Below are 22,296 nucleotides of genomic sequence, written 5' to 3'. Positions count from 1 at the left end.
TAGGCATACTATCTCCTCTTTGACATTGCTGCCTTCAGACCACTGGCCTATGAACTCTGTCCAGGAACACATCTACTTCTGAAGGAGCACTGGTTGTATATTTCATTCTATCTTTACCCTCAATACCCTCATCAATGGACCTGCCTGCCATATCCCTGACATCTTCCTAGGACAAGGCCACTAGCCCCTGACTTCCAGGCTCTTCTTCCATTTTTCCTGTTATCATCCCAAGCGATCCCACCATCCAACCAATGCCCTGAACAATCCTCAGCATCTGAGACCCTTAGTTCCTCCACTTCCACCTACCTGGTCTTTTCCATTTCATCTAGGCTCATGGCCATAACTTGGATGCTTCAGAATTGCTCCCTCTCTGATGCCCTTTCTGACCATGACCATGACCACCATCATTTTACTTTCCTTCACTGTCTTTCTTCCCAGGTAACTCCCTGCCAGTCTGCCATCTTTGTGCTCATTTCATTTAGACCAGCTTTCAGGAAGACCAACTCCACATGGCTCCTCCTCCCTAAAATAAATCCTTTGAAATCTTTAACACCTGCCTCTTGATTGCCAACTCTCATCTTCACTGAGTCACCAAAGGGTTGTACACTCTTCTACAGCAACTCATGAATCCAGCTCTCTACCCTCACTGCCGGGCCCCACCTGGTTTGAGCCATTATGGTGTCTTTGGTCTCTGGCCCCACCTTTTCTTTCAATTCCATGCTCACTCTCTTCATGCATCCTGCAGTGATGAGGTCCACCCACTGCTCCCTGAACAGGCTAGGATCTTTTATCTCCCCATCCTTCTAATTTCCTCATAGGTAGAATTTGTTGTCCTTTGCAATGTGCATTTTATTTGTGCCTACACTTCTCTGACTTGTGTCATAGTGGGTTGGATATATATTTATATCTTTTACTAGAAGGCCTGGTCTTTGAGGACAAAAATCATTGTTTACTCAACTCTGTCGGCCTGGCAGGTAGCACAAGGCCTGTCACATAGCCATTCAAAATAAATGTTATAGATTTAAATTTCTCAGGACATGGTTTCCATCAGACCTGCCCCTTGGGTCATTATCTGGCCAGCCACCACATCCAGCCTCATTCCTAACTATGCTTTTCTGGGAGGAGATGCCCTCCTGCCTTCTGCCAGCTGGTCCTTCCCCCTTGCAGTGCTGAGTGCTGGGTGGTCATTCCTCATCTGCCATAATATGAGGCAGGGCTGTGTAGGAGGTGGGAGGAGGCAACAGGGACTGGGGAATGTCACAGAACACTGTGTGCATGAACTGGCAGAAGGTCTGTGGGCTCACCAGCTGGCACCAGGGGGAGAGCCAAAGGGAAAGTTCAATTTTCCTGCCCAAAGCTGAGAATCCTGAGTGCAACCATGTGTGTGAGGGCTAAAGGCTTAGGAGGGAGAAGTGTCAAGGTCACCTCTGCTTTGTGCCTGACCAGGGAGAGGCATTGTGGATGTTGTCTGTAAGCTCCTGTGTGGGTGGTGCCAGCCACCTGGGCATGTCTAGATAGCTAATAGCATGCTTCTGCAGCGGAGCGAGAGGAAGATCCACTAATCCGATTTGTAATTTATCTTTCGGTTTGATCCCAATGTTTCTCTTTGTTTCTGACTTGATGCATTTATTTGAGGGCTCAGTGAGTTCACCTTGGAAAAGTCTTGTATGAATACAAGCATTTAACTTAATAGATAAGCTCATACTGTAGTTGTGTGTGTGCTCGCATGTGTGCATATGTGCAAGCAGTATGCATGAGCAGCTTCTTGAACCCTTCAATGAGGGCCTCCCTCTCAGGAAGGGAACCCAGAATTGGCTTTGTAATGCTGACAAGTTGAAAGGGAGCTGAGGGAGCTGGTTTAGGGAAATTCTGGCTGTAACTAGACCACAGCTGACACATCTCGGTTCCTTTTGTCCTGGGGAGGTTAAAGGTAGGCATTTGGTTGAAGAAGAGGCAGAGGAGATGTATATTTATCCTGATTTCCATATACCCTCATTCTCAAAAATCATACAGTATCAAAGAGGCAGCACCCAGTTCAGTGCTTCCCACAGACATTGTGCATCAGAATAATTTAGGATTACTTACTGAAAATGTGGATTCCTGGGCCTTCCTTGAACCTCCTCATTTGTAACCTCTGGAGATGGGGCAATATTTGCCCCAGATGAGCTGTGTCACTGGCCACCTAAGGCCACAGTGCTAACTAACAGTGACAGGTCCAACCCTAAAACCCAAGCCTTCTGACTCTCCATCCAGGGCATTTCTTCTTTCAGCCCGGGTCCCTGAGGCTTAAAGCTTTGAGAAACAAGGTTCATATTAGGTGCAAGAAAGTGTGTTGAGTGAGTCTTTTATCCTTCAGACCACTAATCCATCTAATTACATTAGTTTCCTACAAGGGGGGCCCAAGGGTGTAATTCCAAGAGCAAGCAGAGTCAGCTAAAATGAACCACTGACTCTGGGATGACCTGACACCTCCTGACCCATCTTTGGCTCTAGGTAGAATTTCACAGTCCTGTGTGACTACCTTTACTCACAGAGTAGCCTGGTTAGAAAAATAGGCTTGGATTTCTTACTGGTTTTTAGCTATCTCTTCTCTTCCTTCTCATCCCTTTATTTTTCTGCTCTCTCCTAATTTTCTCCTTCCTTTCTTCCCTCCCTTGTTTTCTCTTTTCCTCCCTTCTTCCCATCTTTGTTTTTCCTTTTTAAAAACAGCTTTGCTGAAAAATGATTCACATACCATACAATTCACTCATTTAAAGTGTATGCCAATGGTTTTAAGTCTATACACAGAGTTGTGCAAAAATCATCCACAATCAACTTCAAAACATTTTCATTTCTCCCAGAAGAAACTATCTTTTAGCAGTGACTTTTCATTTCTGCCCTACAACCTCCTTAGCCCTAGGCAACAATGAATTTGCTTTCTGTCTCTACAGATTTGCTTCTTCTGGACATTCTTTGTAAATGGAATCATACAATATGCAGTCTCTTTCACTTAGCATAATGTTTTCAGAAGTCATTCACGTTGTAGCATATTTCAGTACTTCATTATTTTTTTATTGCCAAACAATATTCACTTGTATATGTATATCAAAGTTTGTGTACCCATTTAGTTGATAGACATTTAGATTATTTCCATATTTTTGATTATTTATGAATAATGCTGCTATGAATATTAATATCCAAAATTGTTATGGCCATATGTTCCCATTTCTTTTGGGTAGCTACATAGGGGTAGAATTGCTGAGTCATATGGTAACTCTTGAATTGTATAATTTGAGGAACTGGCAAGCTGCGGCACAAGTGGCTGCGGCATTTTACTTTCCTGTATTTTACATTGCAGCATTCTCTACATTGTGTGAGAGCTTCAACTTTGCCACAGCCTCATTGACATTTCTTCTTCTTTTTTTTTTTTATTATTACCATCCTAGCAGGTGTACTCAACACGCACAACTTAAAAGAGGAGAAATTTAATTTGGCTCACAGTTTCTGGGAATTCAGTCCACTGTCGGCTGGCTCTGAGGCAGAAACATCATAGTGGAAGGGTGTAGGGGAGCAAAGATACTTACTTCCTTCATGACTTCTGAGAAGCACAGCAGGAAAACAGTGCCAGAGAGCAAGGGCAAGGTTCCAGATATAACATCCAAGGTCATACTTCCATGACCCACCCAGACACACCCAGAAACGTGCTCCACCAATTCTCAGGATGGCTTCCAATCCAATTAAGTTGGCACAATCAATCTTAACCATCACAAGTGGTATCTCATTGTGGTTTTGACTTGTATTTTTCCAGTGGCTAATGATGTTGAGTATCTTTTTTCTGTGCTTCTTGTTCACTTGTATATCTTCTTTGGAGAAAAATCTATACAGATCCTTTGTCTATAGTTTAATTGCATTATTTATGTTTTTATTATTGAGTTTTAAGAGTTGTCTATATATCCTAGATTTGAGTACCTTTTAGTTACATCATTATCAATATTTTCTCCCAATCCAGGATTGTCTTTTCACTTTATTGATGGTGTCTTTGAAGCATAACAGTTTTTAATTTTGACGTTCAATTTATCTTTTTTTGTTGTTGCTCATATTTTTGGTGTTTTATATAAGAAGCCATTGCCTAACACAAGATCGTGAAGATTTACTCTTAAGTCTTCTTCTAAGAGTCTTATATTATGAGCTTTCTGATCTTCTTTGAGTTGATTTTTGTGTATGATTTGATGTAAGGATTCCATTTCATTCAATTTTATTTAATCGTTCTAGCACCATTGTTGAAAAGAGTATTCTTTTTCCCCATTGAATTATTTTGGAACTTTTGTTAAAAAGTCAGTTGACTATAAATGTTTGATTTTATCTTGAGGCTCCCAATTCTATTCCATCAATCTTTATGTCCATCCTTATACCAATACTGCACTGTCTTGATTTCTGTAGTGTCATCGTGAGTTTTGAAGTTGGAGTATTTCTGCTTTTATGTTCATCTTATAGCACACATAGCAAAGGCTTGGATGTTGCCTGACAGGAAGGGTCTGATTAGATGGATTGAGGACACATGAGGAAAGGAAGACTGAAGAGTAGCACAAGAGATTGAAAGTCAGGGAACCTTGTCTTTAACCCTTGCCCTACCACATCCATGTGTAACCTTATGTATATCACTTGATGTCTCTGGACCTCTGTTTCCCATTCTGTAGAGTGAAAGCTCTGAGCTGGTTGATTGTTGAAGAACTTTTCAATTCTACTATTCTGGAGGCATGAGAGATTCAGTTAATAGATCCACTCCACCACAGAACCCCATAATTTTATACCAAAACATTCATAGACACTCATTTGGAACTTAAGAATGGTATATGAGAAGTACAAGGGAAGTGCAAGACAATTCTGGATCATCTTGTCATGCCAGATAGCAATGAATGATGAAAGACTCCCAAGGCCATGTCTAAAGGACTTAGGTTCTCACTGTCAAAGTTGGGGGATATTGGATATTAATAAGAATAATAATATGATGAATTGAAATACCTCCAGTATATCTAAATTCATGAGTTCATAATGCTGCTTTAAAAACTCCATTTATTTGGATTTTGAGATCCCTGACAGAACCCTCAGGTTATCTCTCTTGCTTGGCTTAGTTTTCATGGCTGTACCTTTACCTGGATCCCTCTGTCTCTGAACTCTGTTCTGCTCTCTGCTGCCAAAGAGCCAGAAGTATGAACCATACCAGAAGTAGGAGCCAGAAGTATGAACAAAGAGCCAAAGTATGAACACTTCATACTTTCTTATTCTGCATCAGTCTGTTCAGAGAAGAAACGGAGGAGTTCTGGAGTTACTGGTATGGGTCCACCTACCCAGTGTCTCACCAAGCATTGCCTGCTGGGTAGATAATGCCTCCCTGTGATCAGCACCATGGTTTATACACTGTGAACACCACCCAAAATTTAGACAGAAAATAATTCTGTCAGCCTGAAACATTCCCTGTGCTCCGTTATAGTAATCCTCCCTCCCTCCACATTCACTGTGATATGCACCATCGCTTCCCTTTGTTTTAAGTAAGAGGCTCCTGCTAGATGAATAAAGAATTCATTCTCTGCAGCCTGCAGGTTTTGTATCACATACTTTCTCCAACAGGGGTGCATAGATGTCAGGTGCTTAGAAAGATGATGTTTTGCTGAAGAAATGTGGCCAGTGGGCCTAAGGGGCTGCATCGCAGCTAGGATCTGTACTCTAAGACTTAACCCTCCAGCCCCTCTCAGGTCTTCCCTGTCTGAGCCTCAGTTTCTTTCTGGATAAAAGGAAAATGTCGAAAAACCACTACCTACATACATGCTGTAATATGCCCTGATCTGAGCCAGAGAAGCCAAACTCAAAGGTCACCCACTATGCGATTCTCTTCATGTGGCTAAGAAAAGGAAAAACTAAAGGGTCAGAAAAAAGATCAATAGCTGCCAGGAATGGAGGGGTAAGGGAGGGATTAAGTGTAAAGGGAACATTTTGGGGTGATGGAATTATATTCTGGCATGATTTTTGGTGGTTATATCGTTGTATAAGTTTGTCAAAATTGATAACACTATAAATAAAAATGTGAATTTTACTGTATGTAAATTACAGCCAAATAAACAACCAAGTGCCCCCCCCCACACACATTCATAGAGTTGGATCAGATAATCTTTTTTTTTTTTGGTACCAGGGATAGAACTTGGGTCCTTGTGCTTGCGGGGCTGGCGGTGGAATGAACCAGGTAATCTTGAAGGTCCCTCTCAGTGCTGCTAGTCACTGATTCTCCCCTGATATGATCACGGGGGAGCCAGCAGGAAGAGATACCTTATTTTTTGGATTGTGCCTCCCTGATCCTCCTACCCTTCTCCAACTCCAAACAGTCCTGTGATGTAATGGGAGAAAGGAAAAACAGGCTTCATTTGCTTGGCTGACTGTTTCAGGATGAGGCTTCTCCTTCTGTGCAGGTCCACGAATGTCTGCAGGGATGCTGGACATTCTCAGGACAGGGCCCGGTCCAGCCCTTCAACCTGTTCCAAGGTCTGCATTCCAGGCTTGAAATGGAATAGTCCTGGACAAGAGCTCAGAATCCAGATCCCCATGAAACAACTAAGTACAAGGCCTGGGGGACAAATACGGGGAATGACGGGGAATGACGGGGAATGTAGGTCTCTAGGGTTTTCACTGCCACTGGAGCCTGAAGAAGGAACCCTGTCTCCCACTGTGCTACCAATGAAGCCTATTATTGGGCTACTGATTGAGGCCACTCAAGTGACATAGTGAGGGAACCAAGCCCTTGCCGGGAAAAAGGGGGCAAGGGGCTTGTCACAGGCAGGGAGAGGCTGCTGCCTGCACAGACCTTGGAAGTCCATCGATTCCTGAATTGGCTGAACTGGCTGAAGGCTGGCACTCGGGCCAGGCTATGGGGTGGGGGGTGCTGTCTGCCTGGTAGGGTTTTGCAGACCCAGTCTATGTTTATCACCTCCCAGTGCCTATCTCAGAAGTGGCACTAGCTCACACCAGCCACTGTTTCAGGAGCACTTACTAGGTGCCAGGCACAGGCTATCCCCTCTCTATTAATTCACAACCATCATAACATTTTGGAATTTTTGCTCCTGCTTTAGAAATAAACAAACAGACTGGGGGTGTATGGCTCAGTCTCTGCCATCACAGGCAATTTCTCTGTTTTGTTGGCCAGACCTGCCCAGGCAGCTCCAGGGCTCTGAGGAGGACAGAGCTAGAGTGTACCAGATGGAGCGCTCCACTCCAGATGGAGCTCATGCCTAGCTGTGGCTCCCACCACAGGCCCCTTTCACATAAACCAGATGCCACAGCCTCTCCTTGACCAGGGGGTCTGTGCCTTCAGGTGTGGAGTCTGAAACATTCTGCGACCCCTAGTGCCGGTACTGCAGGGAAATAATCGGAGGAGCACATGCAGGGAATCCTGCTGAGGGGAGCCAGGAGTTGCTGTGGGGGTTTCTGCTGAGAAAAGTGGGCTAAGGGAAGGCATGCTGGGCAGAGCTCTGTGGGCCCAGGAGGGGATGTGCTTGTATGGATGCTGCCTGGGTTTGGAGGCTGCCACACGCCAGGGTCAGGGACATCCATTAGAGGTCCTAGTAGTTCCTAGGAAGCTGAGACCAATAAATAATTGGAATCTGGCACCAGGGAAAGGACAGCCTCATGCCCATTAGGACAAAAGCCTCCAACAGGGTGTAGGGGGCAAGGAAGCAGTCAGGGTGGCTCCCACACATTCTTAGGTGGGCATAGCTCTTGGGTTGTTGCTGGTTGCCGCATACCTATCCATCCCTATCCTGGATCTAAAAGCAGATTTCTGTCCTTGGTAGTCTGTAGGATCATGTGCATGCACAGTGACAGCTTGGTAAACAAAGATTCTGGAAACAAGCCAGCTGGTCCAGCTGAATAAGAAGAGCTCCAGGTTCCCTGGAGGAAGTGGCGGTGGTCGAGAACAGGGAAGCATGATTCTTCTGTGGGTGGGCCACGAACTGACAGTGGGACACACTATGGACCAGGCTGGGGGCAGGCATAACCTGGATCTTGGCCTTGTAGATCAGAATATTCCACTTAAGGATCCAGCTCAGCGATGAGAGACAAGGTGGGTTCCATCCAGATGTGATTGAGGACCCATTCCCATGCTTCTGAAATCATTTCTACCTCTGCAAGCAAAATTTCTGTCACTGAAGTATGCTGTTAGATGCCAGCCTTATCATTATTAGGGGGTCCTTTTTACTTTGTTCTCTCTCTCCTCTTGTCAACCTGACTCTCAGGCTCTTGGAGTCCTGCTGCTTTGGTGTTAGCAGCAAATGAGATTATCTGTAGCTCAGGAAACCAAGACTCCCCAGAAGGAGCACTGGCTTTATGCAGTGGACTTTGATCCTGGGGGTTTCTTCAGAAGAGTGTCAGAGCAGAGCGGCCACTGGGATTCTGCACATGAGCAGTGGCGCGTGGAGACCACCCAGCCAAGGAGACCCTGGCAGAGTCAAGGGCTTCAGCCTTTTGATGATATGGCTGTCCCAACCTACCAGCATGATCTGGCTTTTCTGAGCTGCTTAGCATCCTTGCAAATGAGAGGGAAACAGACTCGTGTGTGTGTGTGTGTGTGTGTGTGTGTGTGCGTGCGTGTGTGTGTGTGTGATAATGGGGCATGGTTGGAAGCAGGGAGGAGTGGTAGGCTTTATTTTCTAGAAGTAAATCCTGCGCAGTGAACCCCCAAACCAAGAAGTCACACAGAGTTAGCTGGACAGTAGTAGGTTCAAGTCGTTTATTTTTAGACTGTTACCAGCATGTTTGGTTCTGGGGTCCAATCCCCAAATTCCAGAAAAATAAACTAATGAGAACCACATGCACTATGAGGAGGCCATTCCGACGTGTCCATGATTATGTGGTAAATGGGCATAGAATATAGGACGGGAGCCCTCAGTGTGAGCAGGGCCTGTCCTCCTCAGACAGCTGACAGCAGCCAGCTCTGAGCCCTCAGTAGGGCTGAGGAGAGGGCTGAGTCCCAGTCATTTGGACCCTGCTCCTTTAGGGCCCTAGGGTCCTTATTGCTACATTTGCTACTTTGCTACTTTATGGCCCCTGGGTCTTTCTTGTCCAGGGGATGCCTTATCACTGGGTGGCACTAATGAGTAGGTTGCTGGCATCTGCTGTTGCCATGGTTACATGAGCACAGGTCTCTGTTCAGAGGGTCCCGTGGTGAATTATTAAGTGATTTATTTGGCCACTGTTTGACTAGTCCATGGTCCTTGCTACATATTCATCTTAGCCAGATCCTTTTAGAGGCTGGTGGCACATTATCTTCCTCCAGCCCAGGGCTTTCTATTTCCTGGAACTTGCTGGGACATCTCCCTCCATTACATTCCGAAGGGTCCAAAGACCAATAGCCCTCAATCCTTTGTACTTTCTGGGAAGGCTTCCTGGTGGTGGCTTTTGAAGCCCAGGCATTTGCAGTAGAATGGGAGGGATGCTTTTTAAGGAAAAACATCAACTTCCACAATCAGGGAGGGGGGCAGGCTCCTGGCTCAGTGTCCTGTTGGTGAGGTAGTTTGAACATACGAGGAATCCTGCAGGGAAGACACCTTGGAGCATGGCCCCATTAGCTCAGTCTGAGCAGCAACTCAGAATATCAAGAGGCCCTTCCAGGATGCTGGCCTAGTACCTGGCCACCAACAGTGGGGAGCTGGACACAGGCCCTGTCAATTGCCCTGGCTGCTGGGTCTCTCTTTGTTTCTAGGGTACAGGAATGGCTTCTCAAAAGAACAAAGGTGCTGCATTGCTATCTAAAAGGGAGGAGGCTTCTCCCCAGCCCAAAGAGTTCCAGTTGCATGGGTCAGGTTGTCGGGCTGCTGCTGAACATTTATACCTGTAACCTACCAGTTGTACCTTTCCTGTGCAGGGAAAGGTTATTTCAGTCACATGCTCCCTGCCTGGTGCCTTGTGTGTTGGAGCTGATGGGTTGGTGGTCACTTGCAGAGACTGCCCTGATGCTTTGGCTGTAGGGCTGCCAAAATGATATTTTCTCTTTGAACCCTTAGGGAGAAAAGTTTTAGACCCAGGGACCACGCCCAGCCAGGGGACCTCAGGTAGCTTCTAGAGGGCAGAACAGGGCAGGGAAATCTGTTTTGCTAAAGAACTGTCTTCAAACATCTAATCTAGCCTGGATTTTTGGCTGTCTAGATCAAGCTACTGGGAACTTGGCCAAGACTCAATTTTCTAAACGTTTCCATTATGAGGTCTGCATGGTAGCCTGATCTTGGTGTGGTCCACTTGGTTGGAGCAAGATTGTTTCATGTTCTTCTTCTTGCAGCCCTCGCTTGAGCTACTGAGGAGCATGTTGTGGTAGTCACAGGATCCAGCCTGCCTCTGTTGTGGGGTAGGGATGGAGGGTTATTGCTCTGGGTTTGAATCTCTCTGAAGTGTCCTTATCTCTACTGAGCCTGCTGTTCCTCCCCTACCCTCTGGTTGTCCCCAGAGGTGTTTGGAAGCCTTCCACCTGTTCTCAGTGCCACAGTCCACCTGGATCTGGTTGGGCCCTCTGGGAACTTCCAGAGTGAGGTCAGTTCTCAGGCCAGCATAGATCAGGAGCAGCAGCCAAGAATTTGGGGGAGAGGGGCACAGAAGTCATGGCCAGGAAGCCAATCCTTCCCTATCTACAGCCTGACTTAGAACGCCCCCTAAAGCCCATGGGAGGGGCAGGAGGCAGCCAGGTCCCTTGCCCTGAATAACTGAGGGCACAGAGCGTGGTTGTTCAAGAACGCCCTTGACCACTTGTGCCTCAGTGGTTGCACAACCAGGGACCCTGAGCAGGGAAAAGCTTCCCTTGGGTAAAGTTGGGTGCAGATGAACTTGGACTATGATTTAGTCTGAAACAGGAGGTTTATATGACAAGAAGGGAGTAAAAAGGTGGAATGAGCAGAAGAACAATTGAAAGACTCCATAACTTGGGGTGGGGCTTCATTACATTCATTTACTCTTCAAGTGGTTATCAAGTATCTGCAAACTGCTAGTCTTTGTGCTGAGTGTATGGGAGTCCACCAAGGATCTGGCTCTAAATTGTCACCTTTGGAGATACTTGGAGAACCCAACATATCATCTCTGTGATTTCCACTTCATCTGAAAAAGAGAGGAACTACTGCCAGTGGGAGAAACTGAGGTGTAGTGGTCAAAATCCATAAGGATACAACCCTAAGGAGGACTCTTATTGCACAGGGTGGCTCCATTGTGAGGGACAGGAGGCTTGGGCCAGAGGACAGGGCTGTGTGGAAGCAGACACAGAAAGGACTCAGAGGTGGGAGGTGGAAAGATGGGTCACAGAGAAGCAAACAGGAGGCCAGGACTGTAGACAAGCTTTTGAGCTTTTTGGTCACCAGCTGGTGAATTTGCCTGCATGAGTAAAGAAACACCAGGGATCACTTGTTTCCTTCGATGTGTCTGTTTATACACTCCCAAGGGAGACTTTTTTCACCTGTGGCCAAAGATAGATCAAAGGAGGATCATCATAGCAGGTGTGTGTGGGTGAGTGTCTGAATTAAAAAACCAGTTACTTAATACAGCTCTGTCTGAGGGCTCACAGGTATCACAATAATAACAATAACAATCACAGTATGAGCTACCATTTGCTAAGCACTTACTACATGTCTGGCACCTGACTTGATGCTTTACATACATGACCTCACAGCTCAGTTGGCAAAGAGTCATTTTGACACACACGCAAAGGGAATACAGGGGGGTCTTTTGTAGTTTTTTGCAGGTTTTGCTTTCTCTTAGGCAATCAGCTTTGTTTAGTAGGATTCTTTGGTGGGGCCCTCAGATCAAGCCTGGGAAGGGAATGATGTGGGTCTGGCCTGGACCTGCCAAAGTGTGCTCTGTCCCAGCTTCAGGCAGAGCTGAGGTCTGACCCAGCAAGGGTCTGACTGTGCTTGGCAGGATGCCATCATGAGGGGGCGGTCAGCCCTGCAACCCAGGCCCCACCTGGGCTGGATGCTCTTCCAGCCTCCACCTGGAGCCAGGGAGGGGAGAATCCCAATAGCTCCCAAATTCATAGCCATGTTTATTCTGAGTAAAACCAAGAAGTAAGGGGGAAAACAGGATAAATGATGAAATAAGAAATTTTTCAAAGATAGTCATCAGAACCTCCATGGCTGTTAAACAACCCATTCTTTCATCTGAATCAGTGGTTCCACAAGGTGTTGGACCCTTGAGATATTTGAGAAGATTGAGGGCAGCCACCACACGCATGGAGACCTTTTCAAAAATTGTTCTCAAAGGGGGCGGAAAGAACTTGAGGTGAGGTTGCCTAAGTGCTCCGGACGAGATTGGGATAGTGTAGTGAGAGTGATGCCTGGTGCTAGCCCCTTACACCTGGGTGACCACAGGGAGTGGGAGAGGCAGCCGATGGAGGGGACACGGTGGCCATAACTATGGTGCCCAAGTGGGTGCCCTAGAGACAGAGACAGAGAGAGAGAGAGAGAGAGAGAGAGAATGTGTAATACTGGGTGCTCCCAAGGCCACTGTCCTTTTAGAGTTTGCCACAAGGTGTGATGCCCCAGACAGTCGGAGGAGCAAGGATATTAAGGATATCATCTCAAGTGATGGTCTGCCAGGAATCCCATGAGACGTTCTCCCCTGACCTGGAGCTCTGGCATACGACTGTACAAGGAAGAGAGGTTGTAAACAGGGGCTTCTCCTGGCTGGCCCCAGGCTCTGTGGACGCTTTCCTTCTGGTCTTCCTGTTCACCCACTGAGTCTCCCCACCATTGCCCTCCACAGCCCTCACTCTTTCTCCTTCACAGTGACCAAATCTCCGTGCAAGGAAACTCTGTCCGCAGATGTGGAGCGCTGCCGCCTGCCGGGGTGCTCTGCAGGCCCAGGCCCCTGTCCGGCACTGGGAACCATCAGGAGGACTGCATCAGGCCGGTGAGGCGCTTCCCCGCCAGTGACTTTCCCTGCAGAGAGACAGCAGACAGAGAAGCATGCACAGGTGTGCACACATGCGGAAGAACAGAGACAGAGAGCCAGACAGGTGAATTAATTGTTGCATGAGCCACGGAGACCAAAGGACCAACCAACCTGACTGACCATCTTGGTATAGGGTCTCTAGGTTCAGGAGCCCTAACTGGGGACAGTGGGAAAAAGCCAGGACTGCAGGGCAGGTTGGGGGAGAGAGCGGGTATTGCTGGTACTTTTGGGGGAGGGGGGGGGTCAGTAGTGGGAGTTTTTCTTGCCTAAAATCAGGCATTTAAACTCGCTCTTGAATTTGATTATATTCAAGTTGAGGAAGGAAGTGGTGGATTTGAGAGTATCAGGGTCGGGGAAGGTGGATTGATCCAAATAGTTCTTGGCTGTGAATTCTGATCAAAATACAGGATAGATACACAGACTTTGGAATCCCCTTGGTGGTGAGTTCTGGGACCATGAAAGTGACGAGAGTGTTTTCTGGGCCTCAGAGCCACTGGTGGTCCCAGAGCAGTGTGCTCCTCTTGCCTCCCATTCTTAACTCCCCGCCTGTGATACCCAAAGATTGATTTTGATGATTTCACAGCAGGAAGTCTACAAGCTCTTTACTTAAACTGTTGTGGCTATTCTCTAAAACTAAAATCATAAACTAGACCATGAGGTCCAGTGCACGAGGCATAGAAGTCCAGGGAGACTTTAGTTGTCAAAGACCCTGGAGAGGTACTTGGGGAGCTACAGACCAGGGAGGGATTCAGAACTGGGCACCAGGAGGAGGGATGAGGGGAAGAATGAGGCTCAGTTGCTCTGCTTATTTCCCTGACATAGTCTGTGTCCTTCCTTGGCTCACCCACTTTAGAAATCCATACTGTTGGACAGGAGTCCAGAGGAGTGCGTGGCTGGACTCAAGCAGACTGATCACTGTCTCTGGGAAAACACTCAAAACCCATCCTGTTATTGACAGCAGGTCAGTGACATCATCCCCATCTGCAAGGGTAGTGGATGATCCCCCTCAGCAAGGGTTTGGTGGGGAGACTGCAAGGGGCGGCAATTCCTCATGTTTGTTTCCAAGTGGGGTGTGGGGGCTCATCTTGTTTACTGGGCTCGACTAGGTATAAGCTGGATATAATTTTATAAAATTGACCAGGTTTGTGAAGCCTGGTAGAGTACTCAATAAACCTGCTGATTAATGAATTGATGGATAATGGGTATATCTGTAAAGGAATAACACAGGCTTGGAGTTAGCTGGATGCAGAACAATGTGTCATCTGGCTTAGATCTCCATGGAGGGATGTGGCCAGCCTGGCTGAGCATTCTGATGCCATGAATGGGGGCTTGTCCAGAAGCTGAATTGCTCTCAGGAGCTGTTAGAAATCTGCCTGTACCTCTCCTTTTTTCCTCATTTTCACTAGTGAGACAAAAACTTTTAATTTTTCTCCTATGTTAACAAACACACATACCACAGACATACATACCGCCCCCACAGACTCTCAGTCTCCTGACATCAACAGCCTTATCTGAATCTTCAAATACGCTAAACTGAACTTGCAGCAAGGTACAATTATACCAGCCAAAGGAGTTTTTAATCAGCTTTTTAAAAAAATCCTAGAGTGTTACTGTATCCGTCTTTGAGAATCATTGAAGAGGATAGCCATGTCTTTCTCTAGAGCAGGGCAGGTGCCCCAGTAGCTCTTAGAAGGCGGAGGCTGGCCTTCACTGCCTGACTTGCAGCCCCAGATTCTATGGCACACAGATAGCTGTCAGTGTCCCCAAGTCCCCTTTCTTACAGTGGAGCCAGCAGTATTGGTCACCCACTTGATTCACCTGGGAATGTGATTCCTCACCACAGGCCTGAAGGCAGGCGGTATGGCAGTATGGGTCCTTTCGGGGAAAATGTGGGTCTAGGGACTTCCTGGTATGAGCCTCCCCCCATCTCCCCTGCTTCTGTGAAAGGCACTAAAGAATTTTGCTTTCTTCTTGGGAGCTGCTTATTGCCTCAGTAGCTACACACCAAATGTACTGGGTCCTCCTCCTCCTCCTCCAACCCTCCTGCACCAGGGCCACAATTACACATCATGAACCCAAATATATGCATTCTGAGTTGCTATATGCGGTATTTGGGGCTCTGATTTAGCTGACAGATATGAAAAAAACAATCACTAAATCCTCCGAATAAGAGTCTGTTGGCAATGTGTATGTTAAAAGCGCAGAGACAAAGAAGGGAAGGTTTACCCCAAGCCCTCATTACAGCTGCATTCTCATTAGTGAGGTCATTTTAGCTGGAGAGGGGCCCGAGGATTGAGGAAGGACTGTGTGTCTATTTGTTCTAGGTGAATTTGGCCCTGAAGCACCACCACCCTTAACCTCTCCTAGCTTTACAGAAAGGGCCTGGCTGGGCTTGGAGGAGCTAATTAATCTCTTCCTGCTGGAGTCCTGGAGCTCAGCCTCACAGCTCTGACTCCAAGGACCTGTGGCCAGCCTGTGATTGCCTGCCCCCCCCGCCCCAGCCCAGCTTCCATTTGCTAGGAATTTGGGGGATGGTGATGCAGCTGACCACCTAGGGGCCGCTCCTGAGATTGTCCCTAATCTCTCAGCAATCTGGGTGGTGTTGTCTGGCAGTTTTGTCTACCTTTCTCCACTGCTGCGCACCCATATTTACCAAATGCCATTTCAGCTGCTGAAGATGGAGGTCACGAGGGTTGGGGATAGCTTGGGAAGCAGCTCAGCCCACTGCAATCTACCCGCCACTCTGTGACCTCCTGGGTGAGTGAGTGAGCTCGGGCTGGAAGGCGGTTAATCATGCGGGATGTAGGCACAGCTAGATGCCTAGCCCAGGGCTTTGTGGGAAGAGATCCTGCAGTCCTACTTGCTCAGCAGTGGCCTCCCTTCTGAAAAGCTGAGGCTCCCATAGTATTCAGGCATCAAAGGGAAATCTGAGAACAGAGGATACCTGTGTTCATAGAGGAGCTGCCCAGAAGGATATGCCCCCGTGGGCCTGCAAGCAGCTCCTAAGGCACCTGCTCTGCCCAGAGACAGGGATTTTCTGCCCACTGACTCTAGGGCTCTTATCCTCCTCCTTTTCCTCCCATCCCTGCCTCCAGTTCCCATGATTCTGCAGGAAGTGCTTAGGCAGGAAAGTGGTAATTTTGTGTCTGTGCCTGGCCCTTGCATGGTTACAGATACAGTGGTTTTTTCAGGTCATAAATGTGTGATGTTTCCCAGTGCTGGTCAGCTGGGAATGGATCATGGTGCCAGGAAACTGCAGCCAGCTCAGCCCGAGGCCTGGGCGGAGCTGAGTGAAGCAGCTGAGGGTAGTTGAAAATGGTATCAGCAGGTACTCTTTGTCCAAGTGAAAAAATATACAGCGATTAAGAACTGAGCTGCAGAAGGTACATTCCAGAGACACCAAAGCTTTGCATGTCGACAAAATGCTTTTCCCCTGCGAGACATTTGGCAACATGTAATCCAATAGCACTTGGGATCCTTCAATTTCATGGACCACAGGGCTCAGTGTTGGGTTCACGAACACCCACACACTCAATTCCCACCCTCCACTCAGACTAATCATTTCAGCTCTGTGGTCATCTTGGTGGCTACAAGCCTGGAAGAAGGTGGTCACGGAATCCTTTGTTTCTGAAAGGAAATGCACAAAAGGGCTACCTCCCATTTGTGCAGTGCTTTAAGAAAAATCAACATGCTGCTTGTCATGCTGCTCTGTGCATTGCACTTTCAGATACTAATCAACAAAGCATGCACAACCCCATCCGGGTTACCCAGCCCTTCTGCCACTTACTTACCTGGGAGACTGATGCTAAACTCTGGCCAGGAAGAGGGCTGTGGCTCGGGGAGTAAGTAGCCCTGGGGGTCAAGTGGCTTATGGGGGCAGCACAGTTAAGAACTAGGGGCTCAGGGGACCCTTTTCAACACTAAGGGAATAGACATGTGAACTGCTGATGAGATTTTCCTGCTGATTTGCCCAGGTGACCTAAGACCACAGTTTCAGGTCTCCGGAGAATCAAATCAAAATCCAGGCTACTGGGAGGATAGAAACCAAGTGTGGCTGCTCCTGGAGAAGAGGGCAGAATTGACTGGGAAGCAGTGTGAGGAAACTTTCTAGGGTGATGGGGTACAAGTTACACAAGCATATATATTTGTCAAATTCATTGAACCGTGCATTTCAGATCTATGTATATTTTAGACCATATATATTTTATCCCTCAAAAGGGAAAAAAAGGTTAGGAAAAAAATCCCTGCCATCATCTCTGCCTGAGAATTCGCCACTCCTCACTCTTTTTAAGTTTCTGGGCCCAACTGTGCCTTTGGAGAAATTCAGTGCTTCCTCCTCTGGTATGGGAGAAACTCAGATTCCTCTGCTAGGGGCACTGGAACTTGCAGCAGTACTAATTTGGACTATTTCTAGCTTCCATTGATCCAAACTAATCCCCCTGGTGTGACACATAGGCATTTTTCATCCTTGCTCATGAAAAATGGTGTTTTGCTGACTAGGGCTCACCAAGTGACTCTATCAGGCAAGAAGTAGGAGGTCCCAGGGATGGGTTGTCCTAGTAAGGAGTTTGAAGGTCACCTTGACTGGCTGATGCTCAAACTCCTAAAAGGTGTACATGTGTGCAAGCATAGGCCTGAGGGGACTTGCTGAGGACAGCATTCAGGAACCTGAGAGCTGGGTGGGGAAGTTAGGGGTTCTGTTGCCTAGGGAGAAGCCAAGGCACTGCCTGACTTCATCAGGTGACTCCCTGGGGGTTGGTGGTCCTAGTGGTTCCTCTTCACTCAGCAAGGTAAAAGAAATAATTTTAATAGTGAGCTCAAGCAATTCTATGGCATCTCCTTTTCTCAATGATGAAGAGTCGGAGAGAGAGAGAGTGGCATCTGCTTGGGATGGCTCAGGGTCTGAGAAACTGTGGCAGAGGATGATAGGAAGATCCATGCTTTATATAGATTTATGTCAAAACACTTCCAGCTCTCCATCTCTCATCTCCTTCTATTCAACCCTGTGAAGCAAGGTGGGGCAGATAGAAATGGACAAACCAGGTAATGAGATGAGGCAAAGGGCTACCTCTAGCTAATGCACACCAGAGCTAGGTCAGAGCCGCTTGAGAAGGGAGGATATTTCTGGCTGTCTCAGCCTTCTGTAAGGAGTCAGGGAAGGAGCCCTGTGGCAAGATTCTTTCCTGGGGTCTGTATTACTCTTGGGTCCTCCCCAAGCTTTCTGATCTCTCTCAGGGGCTGAAGGGCATTTTATTTGATTTTTAAATATTCTCTTTATTTGAGATTTTATACAAAGATGTATCACACACATAAAGCAACATCCATTTAAAACATACATGGGATAGGTGAGAATTGAATTAATAGCAAAACTTCACTGGCAGAAAAATTAATTATGTGCTCATATATACTTAAATGCAAATCTTTAAAGAAATAAAAGAGATGATCAAAGTAAAAATCATAAATTTTTTTGAAATGGTAGGTACATCATCGTATGTGCAATGGTATAAACAACCAGGTTTTGCCATATAAATGGTAGGACTGTGGAATCTACCTGTGACTTCTACTTCTGACTGTGGAAGTCACATCATCTGAAAGCAATTCTCACAAAATTTCACCGGGACACTTAGGTTCAGATACCTCATTCCAACACCTACCAGCCTTTCTTTCTTTCTTTCTTTCTTTCTTTCTTTCTTTCTTTCTTTCTTTCTTTCTTTCTTTCTTTCTTTCTTTCCCTTTCTTCCTTCCTTCCTTCCTTCCTTCCTTCCTTCCTTCCTTCCTTCCTATCTCTACCCATCTGTCTAATTTCAAACAGAAAAAAACGAGTTCTTGTAAGCCCTCCTATCTGGATTAATGTAAAAGGACTCATCTACCTCCTGACTTCTTAAGGCCTTTCTCATTAATTTTCTTATTCTTCCCCATCTGAGTGGCATCAATTTCTCATGTACCTCCTTTCATAAGTGTTCTCCTCTTTAAATTGCCCAGGACTTGATGTGGCAGGGTTGGGATGTCCCACCATCAGGGATACAGTCGCTAACAGCTGCCTATTGAATGCTCACTGAGGGCCAGCTGACTGGTCATCTGACAGACACTCACACTAATGTCCACAGTGTCCTCGCTAGGTAGACATTCCTGTAACCCCACTAAATAGATGAGGAAACAGACTCAGGCCTTGAGTAACTTGCCTGAGAGCAGACAGCTAACCAGTGTGTGCACAAAGCCAAGGTGGTCGTCCTTCATGAGGTATGCAGCTGCTCTGCAAGCGGCCCTGACTCCCCAGGAAGGAAGCAAATGGAAATGCCCAGGGACCATGGACTCTTCCGTGCCCACCTATACTGCACCAGCTCTCTGAGTGGTACAGGGTGATTTTCTTAACCTCCTGAGCGAGAGCCTTCAGCTCTTGGGCTCTGCTTGCGGCTCTCCCAGGCAGTAGCTGCTCTGGTCAAGAGCTTCCCCCCATCACATTTGGGATGTGACCTGAGAGGAGCTCTCTTCTGCCAGACAGGATTGGCGAAAGGAGCTTTAGGCTACTGTACCAAGCTTGGATGCAGGTCACTATTGCCTGGTGCATACAGATTTACAGCAAGTAAAGCCACCATTCTGTTTATGGTGCTGTGTTACCAGTGCTGACTTCTCTGGACTCTTCCCAAATGACTATCCCAGAAACAGCTGTTTACCTTTCTAAGGTGGGCCAGGCAAAGTGAACTACTTCAATTGAAACCAACCCAATTTCAAATCATTCTAGGTCAAGTGCCTAATTTGGGAAGCCTTCCTTGGGTGGTAGTTCCTGGCCTCTGGCTCCTGGCCCTCATTAAGGTTGTCATTTACAAGGCCAACTTCTGCCTGTTGGTCTAGGTGAGTGATGGGAGACTTTCCTTCATAGTCGCTCCAGCTGTGCAGGGACAAATCTGGAACCAGGCAGGAATGCTGGGAGTGACAAGAGCTCAGCAGCTGAGCCCTACATTGGTGGCAGAATGCCCAGGCACAAGCTCCCTGGCCTCCTTTCCAAGCTGTGCATTTCCATTTTCCCTGCTCTCTGCCTCCCCTGCAGTGGAAATCTCCCTCTCTTTTTACTTGCTCTTTCTTCTGTCCTTCCTCTCTACTGACCAAACAATCCTGTTGCCCTTTCTACATTCAACTTGCAGGAAATCCTTGTAGCCTCAGGAGTGGTGTGGAGGGGGCATTTTGCTCGTAAAGCCCTTCAGTAGCATGCTTGCCTGCGGTCCACACAATGCCTGCTTCTTCCTCTCTCTTCTTCCTCCTCAAAAGTACTTTGACATCTAAGCTCTATCTGGTTCATTCCAAATTAGGCAAAGGTCAAAAGACTAAAGGAAACAGGGACATGACTATGTTGCTATTGGCAACAACTTGATGCTACTTTTTTCTAACTAGGAAGTTCAAGTAACCTTGACTATGACTCTAGGGGAGTATGCAGCTAAAATTTAGTAATTTGGTATTGTGGATAAGGTAGCCAAAGGAAGTCACTAGCTTGGCAATTTTCCTTGGAACTCTGCGGACTTTAACTCCATCCTCTGAAGGATACTTACTAGCTCCTGCAAACAAGTACTTGTTTAAGATACCTGCTAAGATTGAGCCTAGAAAACACAGGCAGTCAACTTGCTGACCCCTTCCCACCAAAGGCATAAACTTCAGTGAATATCCATGTCCATTTGGATGCTTATGCAAAGCAGTACAGCTCATTTCCCTTTCCTCCCTACCACCACAAATGGGGTCAGCAGGCATTTATCAGATGTGTATTCCTAATCTGAGAAAAATACAGCCAGAAATAGCTTAAGCAGCATTTTCAAGAGGCTCTGGAAAAAGACAGGTTGTTGGAATTCCTAGTCATGGAGAACCTTCTTACTTCCCTATTCCCTACAGACCCTTTTCACATGTTGCTGATATGTTTTTGGTTTCTTTAGGACAGTAGGTGGGTTGTTTCCTAGCTTCCTTCTCTCTTGGTGGTCTCGTATGTAGAAATGTGAGACTTCTACATTTCCTGCAGGACTTGGCTCTGGGCCCACATAGTCAGGGTTATGGAAGCCTTAGCTGGGAGATGAAGCCCACTTCTACTATTGGCTTTAAAATATCTCCACAGGAAGTGGGCATTTCTGTCTTCTGCTAGGGCATGAGCACTTGGAGAAGTGAGCTACAAGATCAATATTCAAGAATGCTGTCTGTGCACTGCCTCTAGGAGGACACGGGGCTCATCTCAGCATCGTTTCTGGGTCCCTGGGCTCTTTGTTTCTTAGGAAGGTAAAATTGAGTTCAAAAAATGGGCAGAAAAAATGGGAACATTGATAAATGGTTGTCCCTGACTGTCCATGAGATCTGGATATGAGAACAAGAGGAGTGGGCAAAGTGGAGGCCACAGACAGATCACTTCGGCTGGATTTTGGAGCAGAAGGATCCCCGAGGTTAGAGAGTGTGTGGACGCCGGGATCACTCACCCACTGCTGGAAGGAAGCCACCTCGGGGGTGAAATGCAGCGGCCATTCTGACTCTGCGCCAGCAGCACTAGGCAATTGTGTTTTGGGGAAGGGAAGTGAAGAATAACTTATCCAGCTGAAACTGTGAAGGCCTGTGGCTCTAGAGGAGCCCCTGCCCTCCCGCCACGGCCACAGCAGACAAGCGGTCCATGCACAGGAGCACATGCAGGTCCGCAGTATGTGGTCACACACCTGCCACACGCCAAACTCTGAGGCATGGATCAAGCAAGCAGCACAGGCACCTGTGTATACACTTGTACACACCTGTATACACCTGTACACACACTTGTGTGCACATTCACATTACAGGCACTCCCATAAGCATCGCATGCAAGGTCCATAAGCAGCCACCTCATTAGCTGTAGAGTTTTAGATCCACTCCTACAATGCCAATCTTTGACAAATACTGCCAACTTAAAGCATTTACCTTAAAATACATATATAAAAAAAGAATTGTCCCCAGGAAAAAGCCACTCATGTCAGTGGAAATGATCTGTCTGCTTCTGTTTCTATCAGTGCTAGAAGCAGTAGGAGCACACACCCCAGGGGTTGGTTGGTTTATCAAGAGATTTCAAAGCATCCCCTGCCACTTGCTTCTGACTCTTCCACAAACCTCACTGTGTAATAAGTGGTTAAAAAAATAGAAACCTCTGTTTATCTGACAATGGAACAACTGGACATGGTGAGGTTGTAGTACTTAGGGAGGCTCCAAGCAGGCAGGCAACTGAGAGGTAAGTGTTCTGGGATTGGGGCTATCATGCAGGGGGATAGATCTGAGGTACTAGATTTCATATTCTTTTTTTTTTTCTGGTACCAGGGATCGAACTCGGGACCTTGTGCTTGCAAGGCAGGCGCCAGAACC

The 22,296-nt window shown here is 46.9% G+C and overlaps 1 protein-coding gene across 13 annotated transcripts in view; it reads right to left on the bottom strand.

Moving 5' to 3' along the window:
• Window positions 1-8,731: 8,731 nt before the first annotated feature.
• The window catches only part of Rgs6 (regulator of G protein signaling 6), a 596,709-nt gene continuing 583,144 nt past the window's right edge, over window positions 8,732-22,296 (bottom strand). For 5 of the 13 annotated variants that reach the window (XM_004837270.4, XM_087195071.1, XM_087195070.1 and 2 more), the window contains 2 exons: window positions 21,396-21,462; window positions 8,736-12,935 (listed from right to left, as the gene is read on the bottom strand). In XM_004837270.4, coding sequence (XP_004837327.1) covers window positions 12,763-12,935; window positions 21,396-21,462 — 240 coding nt within the window. In that variant the 3' untranslated portion in view covers window positions 8,736-12,762. Of the gene's footprint in view, window positions 12,936-21,395; window positions 21,463-22,296 lie in introns of all 13 variants that reach the window. The other 8 variants (XM_087195075.1, XM_087195073.1, XM_087195076.1 and 5 more) reach the window with 4 other exon arrangements.

Source organism: Heterocephalus glaber, unplaced genomic scaffold (genome assembly GCF_053883595.1).
Source record: "Heterocephalus glaber isolate CG9 unplaced genomic scaffold, H.glaber_assembly_v1.0 deba00001608, whole genome shotgun sequence".
Classification (NCBI taxonomy): Eukaryota; Metazoa; Chordata; class Mammalia; order Rodentia; family Bathyergidae; genus Heterocephalus; species Heterocephalus glaber.
Note: the sequence above shows the minus strand (reverse complement) of the source record. Positions and strands in the feature narration are given on the sequence as shown.